We start from the raw sequence: 17,039 nt of genomic DNA, 5'->3' as shown, positions 1-17,039 counted from the left end.
GATTCCTGCTGGCCCGAGCCCTTTTGATGACATGCCCGTAGCTCATAAAAGACGACACAAAAACGAGGTAAATAAACGGAACCACAAGCGGAAGCCTATTTCAAACCGTTTGAATTAATAATGGCGGTTAGTTAAACTGGTCGGTGATGAGTGACGCCGACCGGGCAAGGATTCTCCCGGAGCACGTTAGGCCGTGGTCTACGTTAAATCAACTTCATATGCCAGCAACCGCAAGCTGAGAATTGTACGACTTTTAACGCAAAACTTTTTCATTTGCTTTCCGACCTCCGGAGTTTCCGGTTGGCTGGATGGATCTCCAGGAAGATAAGACACAGCTCCACACCGTTAAGGAAACAGGTTGGAGGTGGGGGAAAAATAAATGAAGCAGCAACAGCGAACCAAAATCAGGACAAGCGTTTGTTGGAAGTTGTGAAATGCATGTGAAACCTCAAAGAGTGAGGAAATATTTGTTAAGCTGAAACACACACATACACACACAGGCCTTGCGGTGAGTAGAGCTGAGGAGGATGATAAATGTTTACCCTTAAAACGAGGTGCTAAATGTGGGCCACCGAGAACGGGGGTTTGGCAATTAATAGGAAATGAAGGTCGAACGTTCCTTTCTGCCCGGGCACACGCTGTCGGGTGCATTATTTCTCGCCCGTGCCTTGGGAGTTGGTGGCTTCCAGAGCTAAAAGCATGTCCGCTTTGGGCGATGGCTATAAACGTTTGTGGGTTTCGGAATGCCTTGGGAGGTTGGCGGGCTACTGGTGTTGCTGTTTGTCATTATGCTGGGGGCAAATATTTGCCAGCGAAGGGTGAATCGAGGAACGGGAGTGCGTCAATTGGAAGCGGTAGTAACAATGTACGTATGTTCAAAGGATGCCTCGAACGTGGGAAAGGTTGATATAGAGGAGGATGTTGTTTCGAGATTGGAAACAGGACCTTTCAATGTTTAGCAGCATACTCGAGAGGATAGGGAGTAAAATGTGCTCGAGCCATGCTCGCTGAAATACAGCCTTTGCATGCCATGCTTACATCCTACGCCATAACCTTTAGGTCACATTTCAACCAATGAAGCTTTCTTGAATTGAAAGTTAGCGAATGGCGAATAATGCTGCATAATAAAAAAGGAACTGTAAGGTTTTACAAATAACAGCCTCTACTAATAACACTTAATGGTAGCGCATGACAGACGGCCCTGGTGAGTGGCATAATGCTCCAGTTTATCGGAGAAAACATGATGTGCAATAATTCATTCCAGCTTGATTGCATTCCATGTGTCATAGTGCCGGTGTGATGTCCCACCGGGCTTTATCTCCAGCCGGCGCTCAGGGAATCGTTGCTATGGCCTCGGGGCGGTTGCTTTTTCCACCAACGATCAGGCGTCCGCTTCGGCAAAAAAGCTCCGCACCGGCTACCAGGCGCCTCCATCGGGGTCTGTTATTTTTAATCGCACAAATTGCAGCAATCTAGGCGCAAACGTGAACAAACGCTGGTGCCCGGTGCAGATGGCAATCTATCTTTCCTACGTGCTTGGTCGTTGAAAGGGGGGTGCTGGGATGGGGCCAAGAGGGTTTGGTTTGGGTTCACCGCGGCACTACCAACCCTCGAACAGGAGCAACACATATAAAAAATTAACCGGCCCTGAGGCAATTAAATCAAATAAATAATGTATTGACGCATCCAATAGCTCCCGTCCGCGCGAGTGGGTGGTCCGCGAACGTTTCGGGAAAGTGTTTTCCCCGCCCCACTATAGGTATCGTCCCTTTTGGGTAGTTGATAATTGGTCTCCGACACGCGAGGCAGTTGCGTTGCCCGTTTGCGCTAAAAATCCGTAGGACAACCTCGCCGGAACCCATCCGACTGCTGATAACACGTTTGGAGTGGAGATAAAAAGTGATTATTACACAGTGTGCCGCATGCCGACTTTGCTTCAGTTGAATGCGGGTTCGACATCGCCGGGGACAATGGTGCCGTTGCCATCCCATTCGGTTCCTTCTGGGACACACCAACACCGGGTGAGGTAGCATTAAGAGGATTTAGCGTACGGTTGAGTATGGTTTATGACAGCTAAAAGGGGAGAGGAGAACAGTAAAAGACAAACAGATGCAGTAAAAGGCTGTAAAACCATTCATTCAAACGATTAAAGATGACATTTTGTAACTTCCTGTTGATAAGTGTATTTTTTTATTGAGTCATATTAAAATAACAAAGCTGCAAAAATATCTTAGTGATGAAACTATGCATAACAAAACAGGCTGCAGTCCGCAAGGAAAATGTAATGGATAACTGTTTGCATGTAAAATTAATAGAAACAATAAGATCACCTCAAAATGGCAGCTTTATTACCTGACACAATGTGAACACCGCAATTTAAGATGAAACAAAAGCAAACAGAAACTAGAAAGAAAAATCCGCCAACGCAAAAACCGACTCAAACGACGGTGGAATGCTAACAGACAGGATACGGGCGCAAAAAGGTGGTATCGGCGCCCTCTTGCTGCATGCAAATTAACCCGTATCCGTTTTGATGCGATGATCTTGCCACTCGCGAGAAGAGCAACCGACATCTAGAGGACTAGCAGGAAGGGGAAAAAATCGTGACAAAAAACGCCGGCTAATGCACCCCCACCGTGGGAGAAATGGAGGAACATAAAGGGGTGGCGTACATAGATAGGATGGTCGCTAACAAGACCTCACACACCCTCCCGAAAGCTCTGGGGAGTAGTATTAGAAAGAAGCTGTAAAACGAAACCCGAACGAGAGCGATAGAGAAGAGGCTGGTGGGTTTCTTTTTCCTTGTCATCGGTTTTCCGTAACACTCATCGACACACGCAGAGTCGTTCGTTCGGTGGAAGTTGGGTAGTGGAAGGAATTTAGTATCATATAGCGCCCAAGAGTAGAGAGGAACAACTTCAGACTAAACGACACTTTCGCCGAGAATCCGCGAGTGGAGCGAAATCCGAACGTTCGCTCATTCGAGCAGATTCGAGCAGACTGCTTGAAAGGCCGTGTTTCGAAACCGGTGAGAGATTGAAGCCTTTTGTGCGGTCGCGTGTTCAGTCTTTCTCGCCACCTTGACGCGCTCGGTCACCAAAACGGCCGACCCGGTTTCCGTCAGTTTCCGGAATTTGTGCGCCCCACCCCTCTCCACTCGCTCCCGCGGCGGTGGAGGTGCACATGGTTCCGGGAGGGGGGGCGATGGCAGTGTCGTCCTTTTCGGGCGGATATTGTGGGAACCACAAAAGCCACAAATCCCTCGCTACGTGTTCTACGCCTCTAGTGAAGAGTGAAAACTCATGCGAAAGGAAAAGAACGGGTCTAGGAAAGGGGTTAGTTGTGGTTCTACCAGGTTTTCCTGATCGATCTATACATCTGCCTTATTCTGTGATTTGGATCGGTGTGGTGTTCTAAGCAATCCAGAACTCTGAAGTTCTAATGATTTTCTGAATAGAAATAGAATAGCAAAACTGTCACATGTTTAAAGCCGTTTCGCGTTTTCACAAGTTCTTAATCAGTTCTCTTATACACCTCAGCTTGCTTTCCAAACTTTTGTTAGTTTCAGGGGACTCATCACCATGCAGCAGGGGTTTTTTCTGGTGACAACCTGCCAGGGACACATTGGACAATAGTGAGCGAGACGAAGCAAAAGTGACTCCATTTGTAGTCATGGCAACGGGCAAGTTTTGACGTCGCTCCGTCTACCAAACCACGGCACGACTCGGAATGGGGGAGAGGTTTGCGTTAAAAGAAAAATAGAGGGAAAACGGGCTTTTAAACTGTCACACAGCCCTTCGAGCCCTGAAGTTGCACATGGTTGTTGCTCTAAACGCGTTTGTGGTAGGTGGGGGAGATACGAGATTACGGCTTGGAAAGGTATACTAACCCGACATCCATGCGCACTGGGAGTTTCCTAAAAAGGTAGAAAAAGGACACAACATGAATGCTTTTTAATGTTGTTCGCTGGGGTGAACTAACAAGAGTAAAACAGTAGAGTGCATTGGAGGAGCATTAGTTCAGGAGGAATTTGCTTTATACACGCTTCGTTTAGCGACTACTCTGTTTTGGTCTTATCTTGTGTTTATACATAGCGAACGTCCCTTCTGCGATTCTTCTGCTGACAATATGCCGTGAATGTCACGGTTTACGACCGTGTTGTGTTATTGGCTCGCGTGATTGCGCGTATTCCAGCTGTCAAACTTGCTCGTGAAGCTCACTAATCATCACGCAAAACAAATGAAAAAAAACGAAGCCCGAAAGCCATTGCGACCAGCAGAGAACGTCAAGAGAGCAACCGTGAGAGCGATCCGAAAGGAGAGTCAACAAAGCGCGTGGCGGTGGTTCCTGCTGCGGACGATTGCTCTGCGAAATTCCGGCAAACGGACTCCTTTCGGCAGTCAGAAGTCTAAGCACACGCGTCCGGGCCGGTTGTGCGAGCTCGCAATGCCAGAGCGGCTTCGGCTCGCAGGCTGGATTATGTAACACGCACGGTCCTCACGAACGTTCCTCCCGAGCCCCGGGGCGTCCGTAGTAAGTCTTGTGTATTTTTTAATTTTTTTCCCCTACAATGTGATAAAGAAGGAGTGTCCCGAACGCGACGCGATATTAATCAATGGGCACGAATCGTTTTTAGTCGAATCTTCTATAAAAGTGATCAGTTTGGAGTTTCTGCGTTGAAAAACTAAACTTGTCAGTTTGTAAAGCAGAAAAATATTCTTATCAAAATTGTGTTCGTCTAATCTAATGTGCTTGTTTATCTATTTTTAACATTTAATTTAGGTACAATTTCTTTCGAGGATGAATTCAAACATTAATCAAACAGTCTTACTGTTAGAACTTTTTTTAGTAATAAATTGTATATCATGAAACAGTGAAAATCAATCTGAAAAATAGAGTGTAAAAGTTTCAATGTGAAAACTTTCAAACTCTGTGCCTGTAGTGTCGTTTTCAATGGAGTGTAAATTAATCACCTTGGATGTCAAAGGACGAAAGTAATGAGGTGCACAGCCCTTAGTGAAACGTTTAACGGTAAAATCCTCCCTCCACAGTGAATCGAAGGGCGACACAAAAAGGCGTCAACACAAAGAGTGTCGGTCTATCACTGTCGATGTTGGTCCTTTCCTAATCAGGGAACGGTTCAGTGTACGCTCGAGTGGGAAATTGGGGCATTCCACCAAACGGCAGCCCACTGTTTTGGAAGTGAAAAAAGAAAGGAAAAGTTAATCAAACCGAACGAAACATGACCCAACTGCGTAAGCTCGTTGATTTTCTATGGGGCAAACGTTTGTTAAACTTGGTTTCCCCTGCGTTACTGAACTAATGTAATCAACATGTTTGGTTTATTGATCGACACGAGTAAAAACAGAAGAGGTATTACAATAACAAGTCCGTAAAAACCACATGACGCTTCAATTTGGACCAGCACGGTGCCGACCGTGGAGAATGTCACAAACAAATCCACACAAGGAACCGTAAACAACGTGAATTCCAATGGTAAAGGTCGTACCGAAAAATGGAAAAAATAAAATATGGGTGGAATTTTCATCAAGCAAATGTGAGTCCGAAGTAATCCACATGGAGCTGCCCGTACCGGGCGCTGCCTGGTTGGTGGATGGACGGTATTTTAATAAAGCCGTCGCCATTTCCACAAATATTGTGATATTGTTTGTTTTTTCTGCCATGGTGCGGAAAAATGAACGTTTGGGCAGCAGACAAATAGAATGTAATCAAAACGAAAATGATCGCCCAGCACCGTTCCGGTGGCATGCCGGACCATCGCGTTTGTGCGGGAGATTTAAAACGAGTGATTTTGTGTTCGTGTGTGTTTGTGTGCCGAAAGGTGTTTCGCGTCAACTGCAGTGATGAAGAGATTGACATCAAATGTCACCAGAAGACAAGCATGACACTCCGCTTGATCGGGTAACGTTCTTGCGCTTGTATCCGTCGATCCGGCCCCGTTGCTTGGGGCAAGATTTTCCACCCTGCCTGTATTGTTGTCCCGCTTTTGAAGCGAGAGTGACCACTAGTGAAAGAGAAGAGCAAGAAAAGTTGACTGTTTTATGCTGAGGGAGGCTGTGTGTGAAAGTTCGTCGTTTGTTGAATTCGTTGTTGAAGTTGTTGCTTGTTGTATCACAACAGTCGCTTGTTGCTGCTCAAAGTGCTCATCAATAAAGTTTTGCCAGGTGTGAGGAGTTTAGTAGTATTAGAAAGGAAAACTGGAACGCGTCCAAATAAAAGCTTTCCGTGAATTCGACCTTTTTATGGACCAATCGTTTGTGAAGTATTCAAACACGTTACGTACGCAGTGCAGAGCTATTTACTTGCTTTGTCCATCGGGTAAGGAAATATGTAGGTATTACTTTTTCTACAAAAGTAGGAAACAATTAAGACAAAACAAAACGCAACGTCAAGATGGGAAATGGCATGAACAAGGTGAGCTTCGCTTCTGTTGCCGTTCTGCTAATTATCTTTCATCCTTGGAGGCGAGAGCTATTTTTAAATGGTTCGTTTGTCCTTAACCAACTAACCAGGTCATGCCCGGGCTATATATTGGCAACTATCGGGACTCCAAAGACTACCAGCAGCTCGACCGATACGGCATAACGCACATCGTCTCCATCCACGACAGTCCGCGCCGGTTTCATCCGGTGAGTATTATCATTCTCCTTGGATCATTCCTATTTAGTTGTACTTTTCAAATACACAGACATACAAGCATTTTTAGAATCAGAGTTTTTGAAAATTTTCGAGTTAGAAAGGTTTGAATACCACGGTTCGGCAAAATAAAATATAAATTTCATAGCGTGTATTGCGCCGCAATGCATGCAACCTGCCTTACGTATATTTGTCAAACATCGTTGGTTAATCTAGTACAGCAGTATATAATATTTTTATCCTTTTAAGCCGTTTCAAAAACAATTTAAAATATATAGATGTTCAAATATTCAATCTTACCATCATTTCACCAAAGATAAAATAATGAACAGATTACGTGACGAAGGAAGCAATCATTATTTTTGTCCGGTTCCTCTTTCCTTCCTCGTGCACCGTTAATTAGCTTAATGGGCACAATAGTCGCACGCTTATCAACGGCATGATTGATTATTGTAGGTGAACTACCCAGCCAGTGGGTGAGGTGACAAAACTACGTCAAGCGAAACTTTGCCATCAGACCGTCACTGAATCCATGCGTTCGCGTAAAGCCACTGCGGTAAGGAGAATGGATTGGATTACAATGTGGAAAGCGTCGAACCGTTCGAATTTGTTTGATAGATCAATAGAACATCGCAAGTGAAAAAATATTGCCGCAATAATACCAAAACTCATAACTATCGCAGGCAGACAGCGATATTTGGCGTTGGCTTTTTCGATGGGAAAACTTTTCCCCAATCAACGAAACCCCACGATACTATAACCCTACTAAATCAAAATGTGAACCACCGACAACCCGGCGTACATAGATTGTCCCACAATGGGAAGCTCAACAAAACGAACTCGATGATTGTCGTCCTCATTCTAGATTGCTTTTTGTTTTGTTTCACAAAAGTAATGAAAATTTTCCTACCGAAGGGTAAACGTTTCGGTTGATTATGATCGGTGGGAAATGTCCACCATCGGGAACGTGGCTGGAGCAAACGCTGCGGTATTAATTTATGCATATGTATGCAAGAAGAAAATGAATACTGGAGTGTCAGCATCAAGTCCGTTTTTCGATTGACATGAATTATAACTTCATTTGCTTTAGCGTGAATGTGTTTGCTTGAGTTGATTATTGTTTTTCATGCAATTGAGATTTTTTACTTATAATGCATTCTTAAATAGGCGTTTAGATATTGATTTGTTATTTTGTATTTGTTAAAACTAGTCATTAGTATAAGAGACTGCGTTTTAATAATTTAATATGTTCACACTTTAAACAATTTGGCAAAAATCCAACCCTTCTTCAGCTAGTGACGTCTTTAGTAGTTAAAGTGAACATCTTAAAATAGAGTGATTGCTTGTTGCTTGAATTAAACATGGCTGATCTATGGACAGACTCTTGTTCGCTCCCGTGATGAGACCCTCACATCCAATGCCACAAGGGACCTTAGCTTAGTCTCGTGACGTCCTGTCCAAGAGGACAAACGAATTGGTTTATTATATCCAACGCGAGCAATGTAGTGCGGATTGCCAATTTCGTTAAGTAGGACTGGTGGAACCATCACCTTCATTAGTTACGCTCGTTCCCTGAAGAGTACTACATATTTTGGTAACGTCTAACGAACTCCGGCGTGAGTTATGTGTTTACATAATAATAATGTTTCGACATTGGATACCAACATTCTTGCAAACTACCTTAAAGGTTGATTTATGGAGTTTATTTTGACAGTTTTGTAAACTAAGCAAGTATATTTCAATATTTTTGGGTAACATATGACATGGAAATCGACATTTCTAGGAAACAAATATTTGAAGGACACTATGTAACCGAAGTAAAAAATAAGGAAAACATTAAGAATTTCATTGATGATAAGCTATAGAGAAGACTTGATAGTAGATTGAATCCCTATTTTTCACATGATCACACACGGGATCGAAAAAATGGAATTCCTACGGCTTGGCTGTCTTATTCGATCCAGCTAAAGGACTTAGGCCGAGAACCATCTGAAAAGCTTGTGTAATCGGGAGAAAATAAGGCACCTGTCCACTTATCGTGTTCATCTTTTTTTACCCCTAAACCGTATGATATGAAGCATGGGAAAACATGCGAGAGAAAACATGGATTTCACACGAATGCTACAGCTCATCAATCTTGTTCGCTTGAAAGCTTTTCATGTTCGGGCGAGGCATAAAAAAAAGGGAGAATGGAACATGTATAGTATGAAAAGTTTAATAAAAATCCAACTAACCACATAAAGCCTCGCTTCTCGAGGGTACACACTACGGTCGATGGGTGGTTATCTTTATTTATCCTTCTGCTCCACTTCAACCACAAAGGAACCTCAGTGTATGCTTCATCATCGGTTTAGGGTACATTTTTCTCCTATTTGCAGTTTCCCCGATTAACCTGATCGGCGTTAGAGGTTTGTGGTGGCACTCTGAAGCTGGTGGGTTTCGATCGAATTCGGCACAACTTGGCTGTCGTAGTACTTCGGGTCCATGTTTGCGTGACAACGCGTCATGCGAATGTCGTGACGCGGTCCTGCTGAATGTGGTTTATCGGTGAAAAACTTCCAACTGTGCCCTTTTTTGGGTGGCATTCTTTCAATTCCACCCGGAGAACCATTTGAGGAAGTCGAGGATGAGGCACGCGCCACAACGTGGCATGCGACGAACGGTCACGATAGGTTTTCCTTCATGAAAACCGATGGACATTGTTTGGGAAGTTTTTTTTGTGTTTTTCGCCATTTCATGCTTTATTTTCCACACCGGAGCAGAGTTTGAACAACGTTATCTCAAGTTGAAAAATGAAAATTAAAGCAAAAAGAAAAACCATAAATAACGACAATGGGTCATGTCGCCGATGGAAAGTTTTTGAAAGCATTATTTTCTCTCTTATTGCCATTCGCCGGTGAAAAACGCGACGTTACAGTGACAGAAGTTGGCCTCACAGTTGCGCAGCGTTCGGAAAAGTGGAGGACCGTGAAAACTATCCGAAGTAAAATGTGCCCCACGGGGTGACAAACTTCTGTGTCGATGCTGGCATGCCGGCACATACATGATTAGTGTGCGGTCTGGCCACGAAAGCTCGTCCTTATGTCGGAGGCTTGCTCAACATTCCCATGCATTAGGTGGAACATTAAAAAGTAATCCACCGTTGAATGGCAGAACAGGTAGTTCAGATAAGTTGGGTTATGTTGTGCCCTGTTTGCCGGCAAGGGGTACAATTAATTGTTGGAAAGTAGATCTGCATAATTTGTGGCTTCGAATGGGAACGTGTTTCAAACATAAGCTGGAGAGGGTGGAGGAATTTTGCGAAAAGAAGGGTACTTTAAAATGTTCTAGCCTCCATCCAATCAAATCCCATTGGAGCAACTTTTTATAATTTTAAAAGGGCGGGAGTAAGGAAGATCTGGCAGGAAAGGTGTAACACGATGGTTTGCGTCAATGGATTCAACATCGTATAAATTTCTATTAAGTAAGCACGCTACTAAACAATTCATTGTCATTAGCATCGGGGGATTGGACCTCAAATCTCTGCCCGTTATGTACTAATGTTATGTTGCGACAGTCGTCTGGGAAATCGTCCGTTTCTAACAGCTGTTTTTAGCATATTTTCGCCCAAAAGTTGACGCAGGAACTGGATCTTAGTTTTCAGACGGCTGTCCTCTTGAGCTGTCTGGTTTGCGCCGATAAAGGTTTGAGCAGTCTAGCCTTGACAGAAATTCAGCTTAAACCGTTACCGGTTGTTCACTGAAGTCATAGAGTTGTTAGTATCACGGTTTTACTGGCGGTTTCGGGTAACGTATATTTGCCTTTTAAGTTAGCCCATCTCCTCTCCCCGTCGAGGCTGTCTAAGATCTGCTCTTTAAATTGTCAATACTCTCGTAAACTTGATGTTTGTTGTTTGCTAACACTATTTGTGTGTGGCTTAGCTAAACATGTTTAGTTCGGCCTTGTATATTTTTTACATACGTTGTTTATTTTTGATTGAACTAGTTCAAACCTTGTCAATTCATAAATACCAGTATACTCGTAAGTGTAAGAAAATAAGTATATTAATGCGTCAGACTAGCGATTTTAAATAGTTTAATTAAATTTCAAATTATCGAACTTTGCAAGCACAATTACATAAGCAATGCTGGAAAGATCTATTTTACAGCTTTAAGCTGATCATCAAGAACTATTTATGACTTTTCTTGGCAGATAATGGCAATGTGTAAAGCTTAAATCCATAGTTATCGAGGTTAGGCTTTAAGTTTTAATGAAGGTTTTTTTTAGATTTGGCAATATTTTAAACTTAACTCCTAATAACTCAATTCATGACGACCTGACAATTTTTCTACCCCCAATTGAATGTTCATGTTGTACGGTTTTCTTCTGTTTGGGGGCATAGAAGGCTTTAAAGTAGAAAACCGCATGACGCTCATAGCAAGTAATTCGTTCAAGTCAAGTCTATTCAGCAATTTGGGAACGGATCAGGCACCGAATTAGATAAGGAACCGAGTGTGACTAAAAGCCTAATTTGTTTGATCAAGATCTAGCCAATTCTGCCCTTTTCTTCAGAAATACCTCAGAATGTTTATTTAAGCATTCCAGGAAAGTTTATTGTGAAGAAATTTTAATAACGTGGATTACCGTCAGGAAGCGAAGTCAAAATCTGTTGTAATCCTCCTCGTGGGGTGTCAGATGAAATAATTCTACCAGCTTCGCAAAACTTTCTCGTTTTTCCGACTCCTTCCGGGGTAGATGAAATCGCAACTCGCATCTCAGGTGCAATAAAGTTTCCTTCCTCCCATGAAAACGAAATCCCACTCGAAATCAGCACGCCCAATCGCCTTTGCCGTATAATGCCGTTAATGATGAACGTGACCAACCCCGTCGGGGTCTGTCTTCCGCAGGACAAGCACTACCTGTGCGTGATAGCGGCGGACAAGCCCGACCAGAACCTGTCCCAGTACTTCTCGGTGTGCAACGATTTCATCCACTCGGCGCGCCTCAAGCAGGGCAACGTGCTGATCCACTGTCTGGCCGGGATGTCCCGCTCGGTGACGGTGGCCGTCGCCTACATCATGGCCGTCACGCCGCTGAACTGGAAGGAAGCGCTCAAGGTCGGTTTTCTTTGGCCAAACGAGCCTCGAACAAAATATGCACATGTCCGACGAGCTATAACCCAACCACAAATGCGTTGTTTGTGTGTATTTTACAGGTGGTACGTGCCGGTCGCTCGATAGCCAACCCGAATCTGGGCTTCCAGAATCAGCTGCAAGACTTCGAGACCAGCAAACTGTTAGAGGTAAGGCCCGGTTGGAAATCCGGAAATGGGTTTCACATTTTATTTCCCATCCTTCTTTGATTTTCTTTACCACCTGCGAGGTTTACATAAGTCTTACTCGAGGTTGATTTTTACCATGCGTTTCTCCTCCAGGAACGAAAACGGCTCAAAGAACGATTTCCCAGCCTGGCACTGGAAGGGACAGACCGCGAGCAGTGCTATCTGGCGCTGGACTACTATGAGGAGCTGCTCGTTAGCAAGGATGTGTGCGAGGGTCACTGCAAGTTCGGTAAAGACTGCCCCACGGGTACGTATTGAGACATGGAGCGGTTCTACGAGGTAGCTGTAGATGTTGTTAGATTTACTCATCCCATTATCACTTCATAATTATGATGATCTTACGTTAAACACAATTCCTGCTTTATACCAATTTCCCTAGTATGGCTTAGGTTATATTCATATTCTCAATACAATATTTGGAATCTCTCAGATGTTCAAATTTTCATTTTCTTACGTACAGAGTTTACATTTTTATGTGAACTTATGACTATTTTGAAGGAAATCAAAAAAACTCATTCACAACATTAATGCCCTTTATCTCTATTGGTGAACAAAGCTCAGCCTATTCTCATCTCCATTATCATGTCCCTCGTTTCCCATGCTGTTTTTAATCAACCTTGCAATTCTCAAGCTCAATTTCACTCGCAACCCAAACATTTATAGCAACCCTAGAACCTCGTCGTGTTTTTTTGTGCTTGCTTTACCTCTTATTGTTTGCTGCTTTCTTCTTCCAGCGCTCTCATCTTCACTTACTAGTACCGTTTCCCATGCGAAATTCACTCATCTAGACTTCATGACTCATTCGGGGTATGTCGCTATCGTGGTATTTTGGCCAACCATCCAGCATCATCTATCCACCAAATTAGAGTGTATTATTTTTCGTCGAAGCCACATTGGAGGAGTTTATCAGAATTTCTGCGTCATGAGAGTTAGGTTAGTCTACAGGGGAAAAAGATGAGACGAAAACGAACCTTCAGTTTTTTCCTTGACCGAATTCGAACAAAACAACTGTTATCTGATAAGGGTAAAGGACTTTCAAAAGAGACAATAGTGCTTTCAGAGCTTCTCAGAATGTCGGTAGGCACCATCAGATCCGATTATTAACTATCACGCTCGGATCATAAATCATAGCAGTTTAGTTGATGGAGATATTACTTTTATGAAAGTTCTGAGTTGAGCCCATATCATGTAATTTACTTTTTCGACTAATCATGAAAATCTCTCATAGTTCCGAAGAACATATGAAAGTTAAATGTTACTGAATTTTGGAACAAAGTTAGATACTGTTAAGGTTTAACTTGCAGGAAGAAAATTGGTAGCTTCTTCAAGACAAGGTTAACTTAACTTTATCTTTATCTGATTCGCTTGCCAGGGATCTGCCGAACGGAGTCACGCGGAGGCATGCGATCCTCCCGGAAGTCGAGTCTTTCGTCCAAAAAGCAATACAACACCTCCCTCTCGACGTCGCCATCGACCTCGTCCCAGCTGTCGGTGCGCAGCATGGGACTTCCACCGAGCAGTGGCGGCGCCCAGTCCTGCCCGACGTCTCCACGCTGCTCGAAGGCGCTGACCCAGCGGCAGGGAAGCGGTGGCGCCAACCGGAACCCGGACAATCCCCGAGCGGCTGGCGAGTACGCGGCTGAGATCGATCTGGGTGAAATCTCCGAGCTACGACGGAGCAGCAGCATCGTCAGTACGTTTCGTCCGCGGAGCAGCCCGGCGGGACTGTATTCCTATACTGGTAAGGTTACTTCATTTATTTTTGGACACATTGCAACGAACGATAAAAATATCGTTTAGTAAGAGCCACATATTTCAAGCAGATGTTCCGTGTACAGTTTATTCTCTGGTTTTGAATATTGTAGAAATTAGTTTGTGGTCAGCGGCCAACTGCATCTAGAGGATGCCATTCAAAAATATTAGATACAAATATAAATTAATTCAAATCATATTTGATTTCAATAAAATATAAAGTACTTTGAAACAGTGAATTTTACAAATTGAAACTTACTTTATAAGCGTTTGTTTGTATTTAAACTATGCTCCGAATCGGGTTTATATCAGAGTTGTGCAATGTGGATTCAGATTCATGAATTTTTCCATGAATCTCGGCTAAGAGATTTCATAAGGCTCATTACTAGTTTATACATTAGTCATAGAGAAAAGACACATAATTTGTCACGACAAACTTAATGCATTCAAATTAACGCATCTGAAACTTTCCAAAATTTTAAATTTCTTTACAGTATAATAGCACTTTTCATATTACTTTAAAAATTACCTAAAGTTACTAATTATGTTTTGTTTTGTTTTTATCCGTCGTCAATGTAATTTTTTTCATTTTAGGGTCAGCACCACCGTCCATCCATGGTTCCAGGGTTGACTTGAGTGGCAGCGGAGGCACCGGGTCCGCCATCTACCTGGGTTCCTCGAGCGGCAGTGGTGGATCAGGCACGGGAGGAAGCGGAACGGCAGGAGGCAGCTCCCCCGGCCCATGCCGACGGTTGAGTATGCGAACAACACCCAAATCAACGCCCGAATCATCCCCCAAAGCATCGCCCAAAAAGAGTGCATCCGGGAAAACGGGAGCGGGTGCGTCGAAGGGAACCACCGGAAGTAACGCCTCGCCGAAGAAGCCGAACACCGGAAGCGACCGGACGCCGGCGACGGGCACCACCAATACCGCGCCAACGTCCACAACCGCCAAGAAGGAGGATAAACCGTGCAAACTGACCTCAAAAACCACCGTCCCAAGTAATGCCAGTACTAGCGCCACTGTCGCTACCACTACGTCCACCACGACCAATAACAACAACAACAACAATAGCAGTAGCAACCGTAGCTCCGCAAACCGGCCGACAACCACACGTGCACCATCGATTGTGATAGATATTTCCACGACCACCACCGTTGGCCATACGCCGGCCAAGGCCAAGGACGACGGGCTGCCTGCGGGGAACGGGCAGGGAAAGGCGGGCGGGGCCGCCATCGCCAACAGCCTACCAGCAGCCGTCAGCAACCGACAGCAAGCGAATGCGAACGGCAGGGCTGTTAGAAAAGAATAAATTGACAGCTGTTTTGTTTATCAGCTTTTTTCCCTCCCCTCTATTTTATGTCGGACATTTTTCCGGCGATATTTTGATGGAACCATTCCGAACGGAATATCTCTCCTTTCGCGTTGCTTAAAAATATAAATTAAACGCGGACCATGCAATAAGTCATGCTGGTGAGCTATAAAAAGAATAGAAAACAGTTACCATTGGATTAACATGGACGTTTGGGAGCCTAAAGGATTTCGGTTTCGAGTTGTCATGCTCATTTCAAACCTCGTTTAGATAAGAATACAAGAATTTCATCCAATAATAGTTTTGGTAGCACGATATTTAGCACATATTTAGCCAATAAAAAAAATCGTAATTCTTTTTTGAATGTGGGAAAATACCCAAAAATTAAAAAAAATTGCATAATTGCTTTAAGACATCAGAATTAATAATCCTTTGAAAAAATCGTTAAACTTGAACCAAAAACATATAAAATAATTTAAAAGCAAGAAAAAGGCATGACACACAACCAGTTTGCCGACGTGTAGAAACAATAGCTAGCAATGACGAAAGAGATGACTAACCAATCAAAACACACACACAAGCTTTCGGTGTAAATTATTTATCACCCAAAGGTTTTCGGTTGCGGTTTTCTTAGAATAAGGTAGGACTGAACATAAATTCATATAAACACAATTTGATCGAATGCTGCTTTCTTGGGCATCATTGGAAGGCGCGCGGTGTGGTGACAATTTTGTGTTTCACAAAATATTTCAGCAGAGTGCAAACAGGGAGAAATTATGCTCACCAGTATTATTGTGAAAACCACACCCTTATATAAAATAAACAAAGAAAATCAAGTTGGAGTAAATAATGGAGAAGAAACAAGATGGATAATTATGAAAGCTAAACTTGGAATGGTAAAGTAAAATTGTCTAGATGAACGAGTGCGCCACACATTGTAGTGATCCTGAAAGAGAATAAATAAAACGATATCAAGGTACTGCACAATATAATCAAAAAGTCGATCAACATAAAAAGGATAGAGAGTTATTTTTGCTAGCATATCCAGCAGTGTGTTGCGCCGAGCGTTAGTTGTTAGTTTATGGTTGAACGGTTCGTCAAAAGGGAAATCAACTTGCTAAATCGGCGCATCATTCAGCGCAATGCGTAAAGTTATCATTACATGTAGAGAACCGATGCAGATATTTACACCCCGCACAGCCTCGTCTAAGTTTGACGATAAAGACGTTTGCGAATTATAAACACTCGGAAGGATTTTATTAAGCACATTTCAATTGCTTCCAAGCCAATTAATGCTCCCATGTTCGAAAACTCGCAATCGACGTTCGTAGAACGATTTCAAAAGGGTGTGTTTTGGTCTTCGAGTGGCATTTGGAGCTTGTGGAAATTAGAACAACGTAAGGCGAAACCCGAATGGCAGTGCTGAAAGCTAAAATTAAATATTTATCAAACGCTTCGAATGCATATGTAAAACATGATAGAGAGAGATGGAAAAATGCAATGCAGCTGAAGGCATGCAACGCATACGCTTGGAATGGTAGCTTTAGGAAAAAGAGCAATGATACAATACAAAAACATGTGAGTGTTAAAATACCGTGCACAGCAAGCTGAAGTATTATTTTTCAACCCAGAACGTTGGTGATGATTAAAGTCCATTACAAAACAGACCCGAAATAATGATACAAGATGACAGTGAAATGCAATAATGAATGACGGGTTTTGTGAAAAGCAGAGAAAAGAAGGACGGCAGTGTTATGCACAACAAAGCAGTTTACAGCAGTTCGCAAACGGACTGTCCGTTACCATAGAGTTACCGTGGAAGAATCGGTAGCAATTTGTTAAGTAGAGATTGGTGAAAATGCCAGTTCAAGGACTCAAACCGGCTCACGGAGGGAGGATTCTTCCTTCAGCAAAGAGGCACAACCAGGAAACTCATCCGCAGGCACATTCACAGGCACATTCATATGTATTCATATAGCAGAAGAAAAACAGAAAAA

At 43.3% G+C, this 17,039-nt stretch overlaps 1 protein-coding gene across 1 annotated transcript; it reads left to right on the top strand.

Moving 5' to 3' along the window:
- Nucleotides 1-6,414: 6,414 nt before the first annotated feature.
- Nucleotides 6,415-15,042, top strand: LOC131285473 (tyrosine-protein phosphatase vhp-1). Its single transcript, XM_058314331.1, has 7 exons — nt 6,415-6,435; nt 6,534-6,650; nt 11,544-11,753; nt 11,852-11,938; nt 12,071-12,224; nt 13,350-13,718; nt 14,324-15,042. Exons 1-7 carry the CDS (start codon nt 6,415-6,417, stop codon nt 15,040-15,042), a joined length of 1,677 nt encoding a protein of 558 aa, XP_058170314.1.
- The last annotated feature ends 1,997 nt before the right edge of the window (nt 15,043-17,039 follow it).

Source organism: Anopheles ziemanni, chromosome 3, assembly GCF_943734765.1.
Source record: "Anopheles ziemanni chromosome 3, idAnoZiCoDA_A2_x.2, whole genome shotgun sequence".
NCBI lineage: Eukaryota > Metazoa > Arthropoda > Insecta > Diptera > Culicidae > Anopheles > Anopheles ziemanni.
The sequence above is the reverse complement of the archived record's forward strand: the minus strand, read 5'-3'. Positions and strand labels throughout refer to the sequence as shown.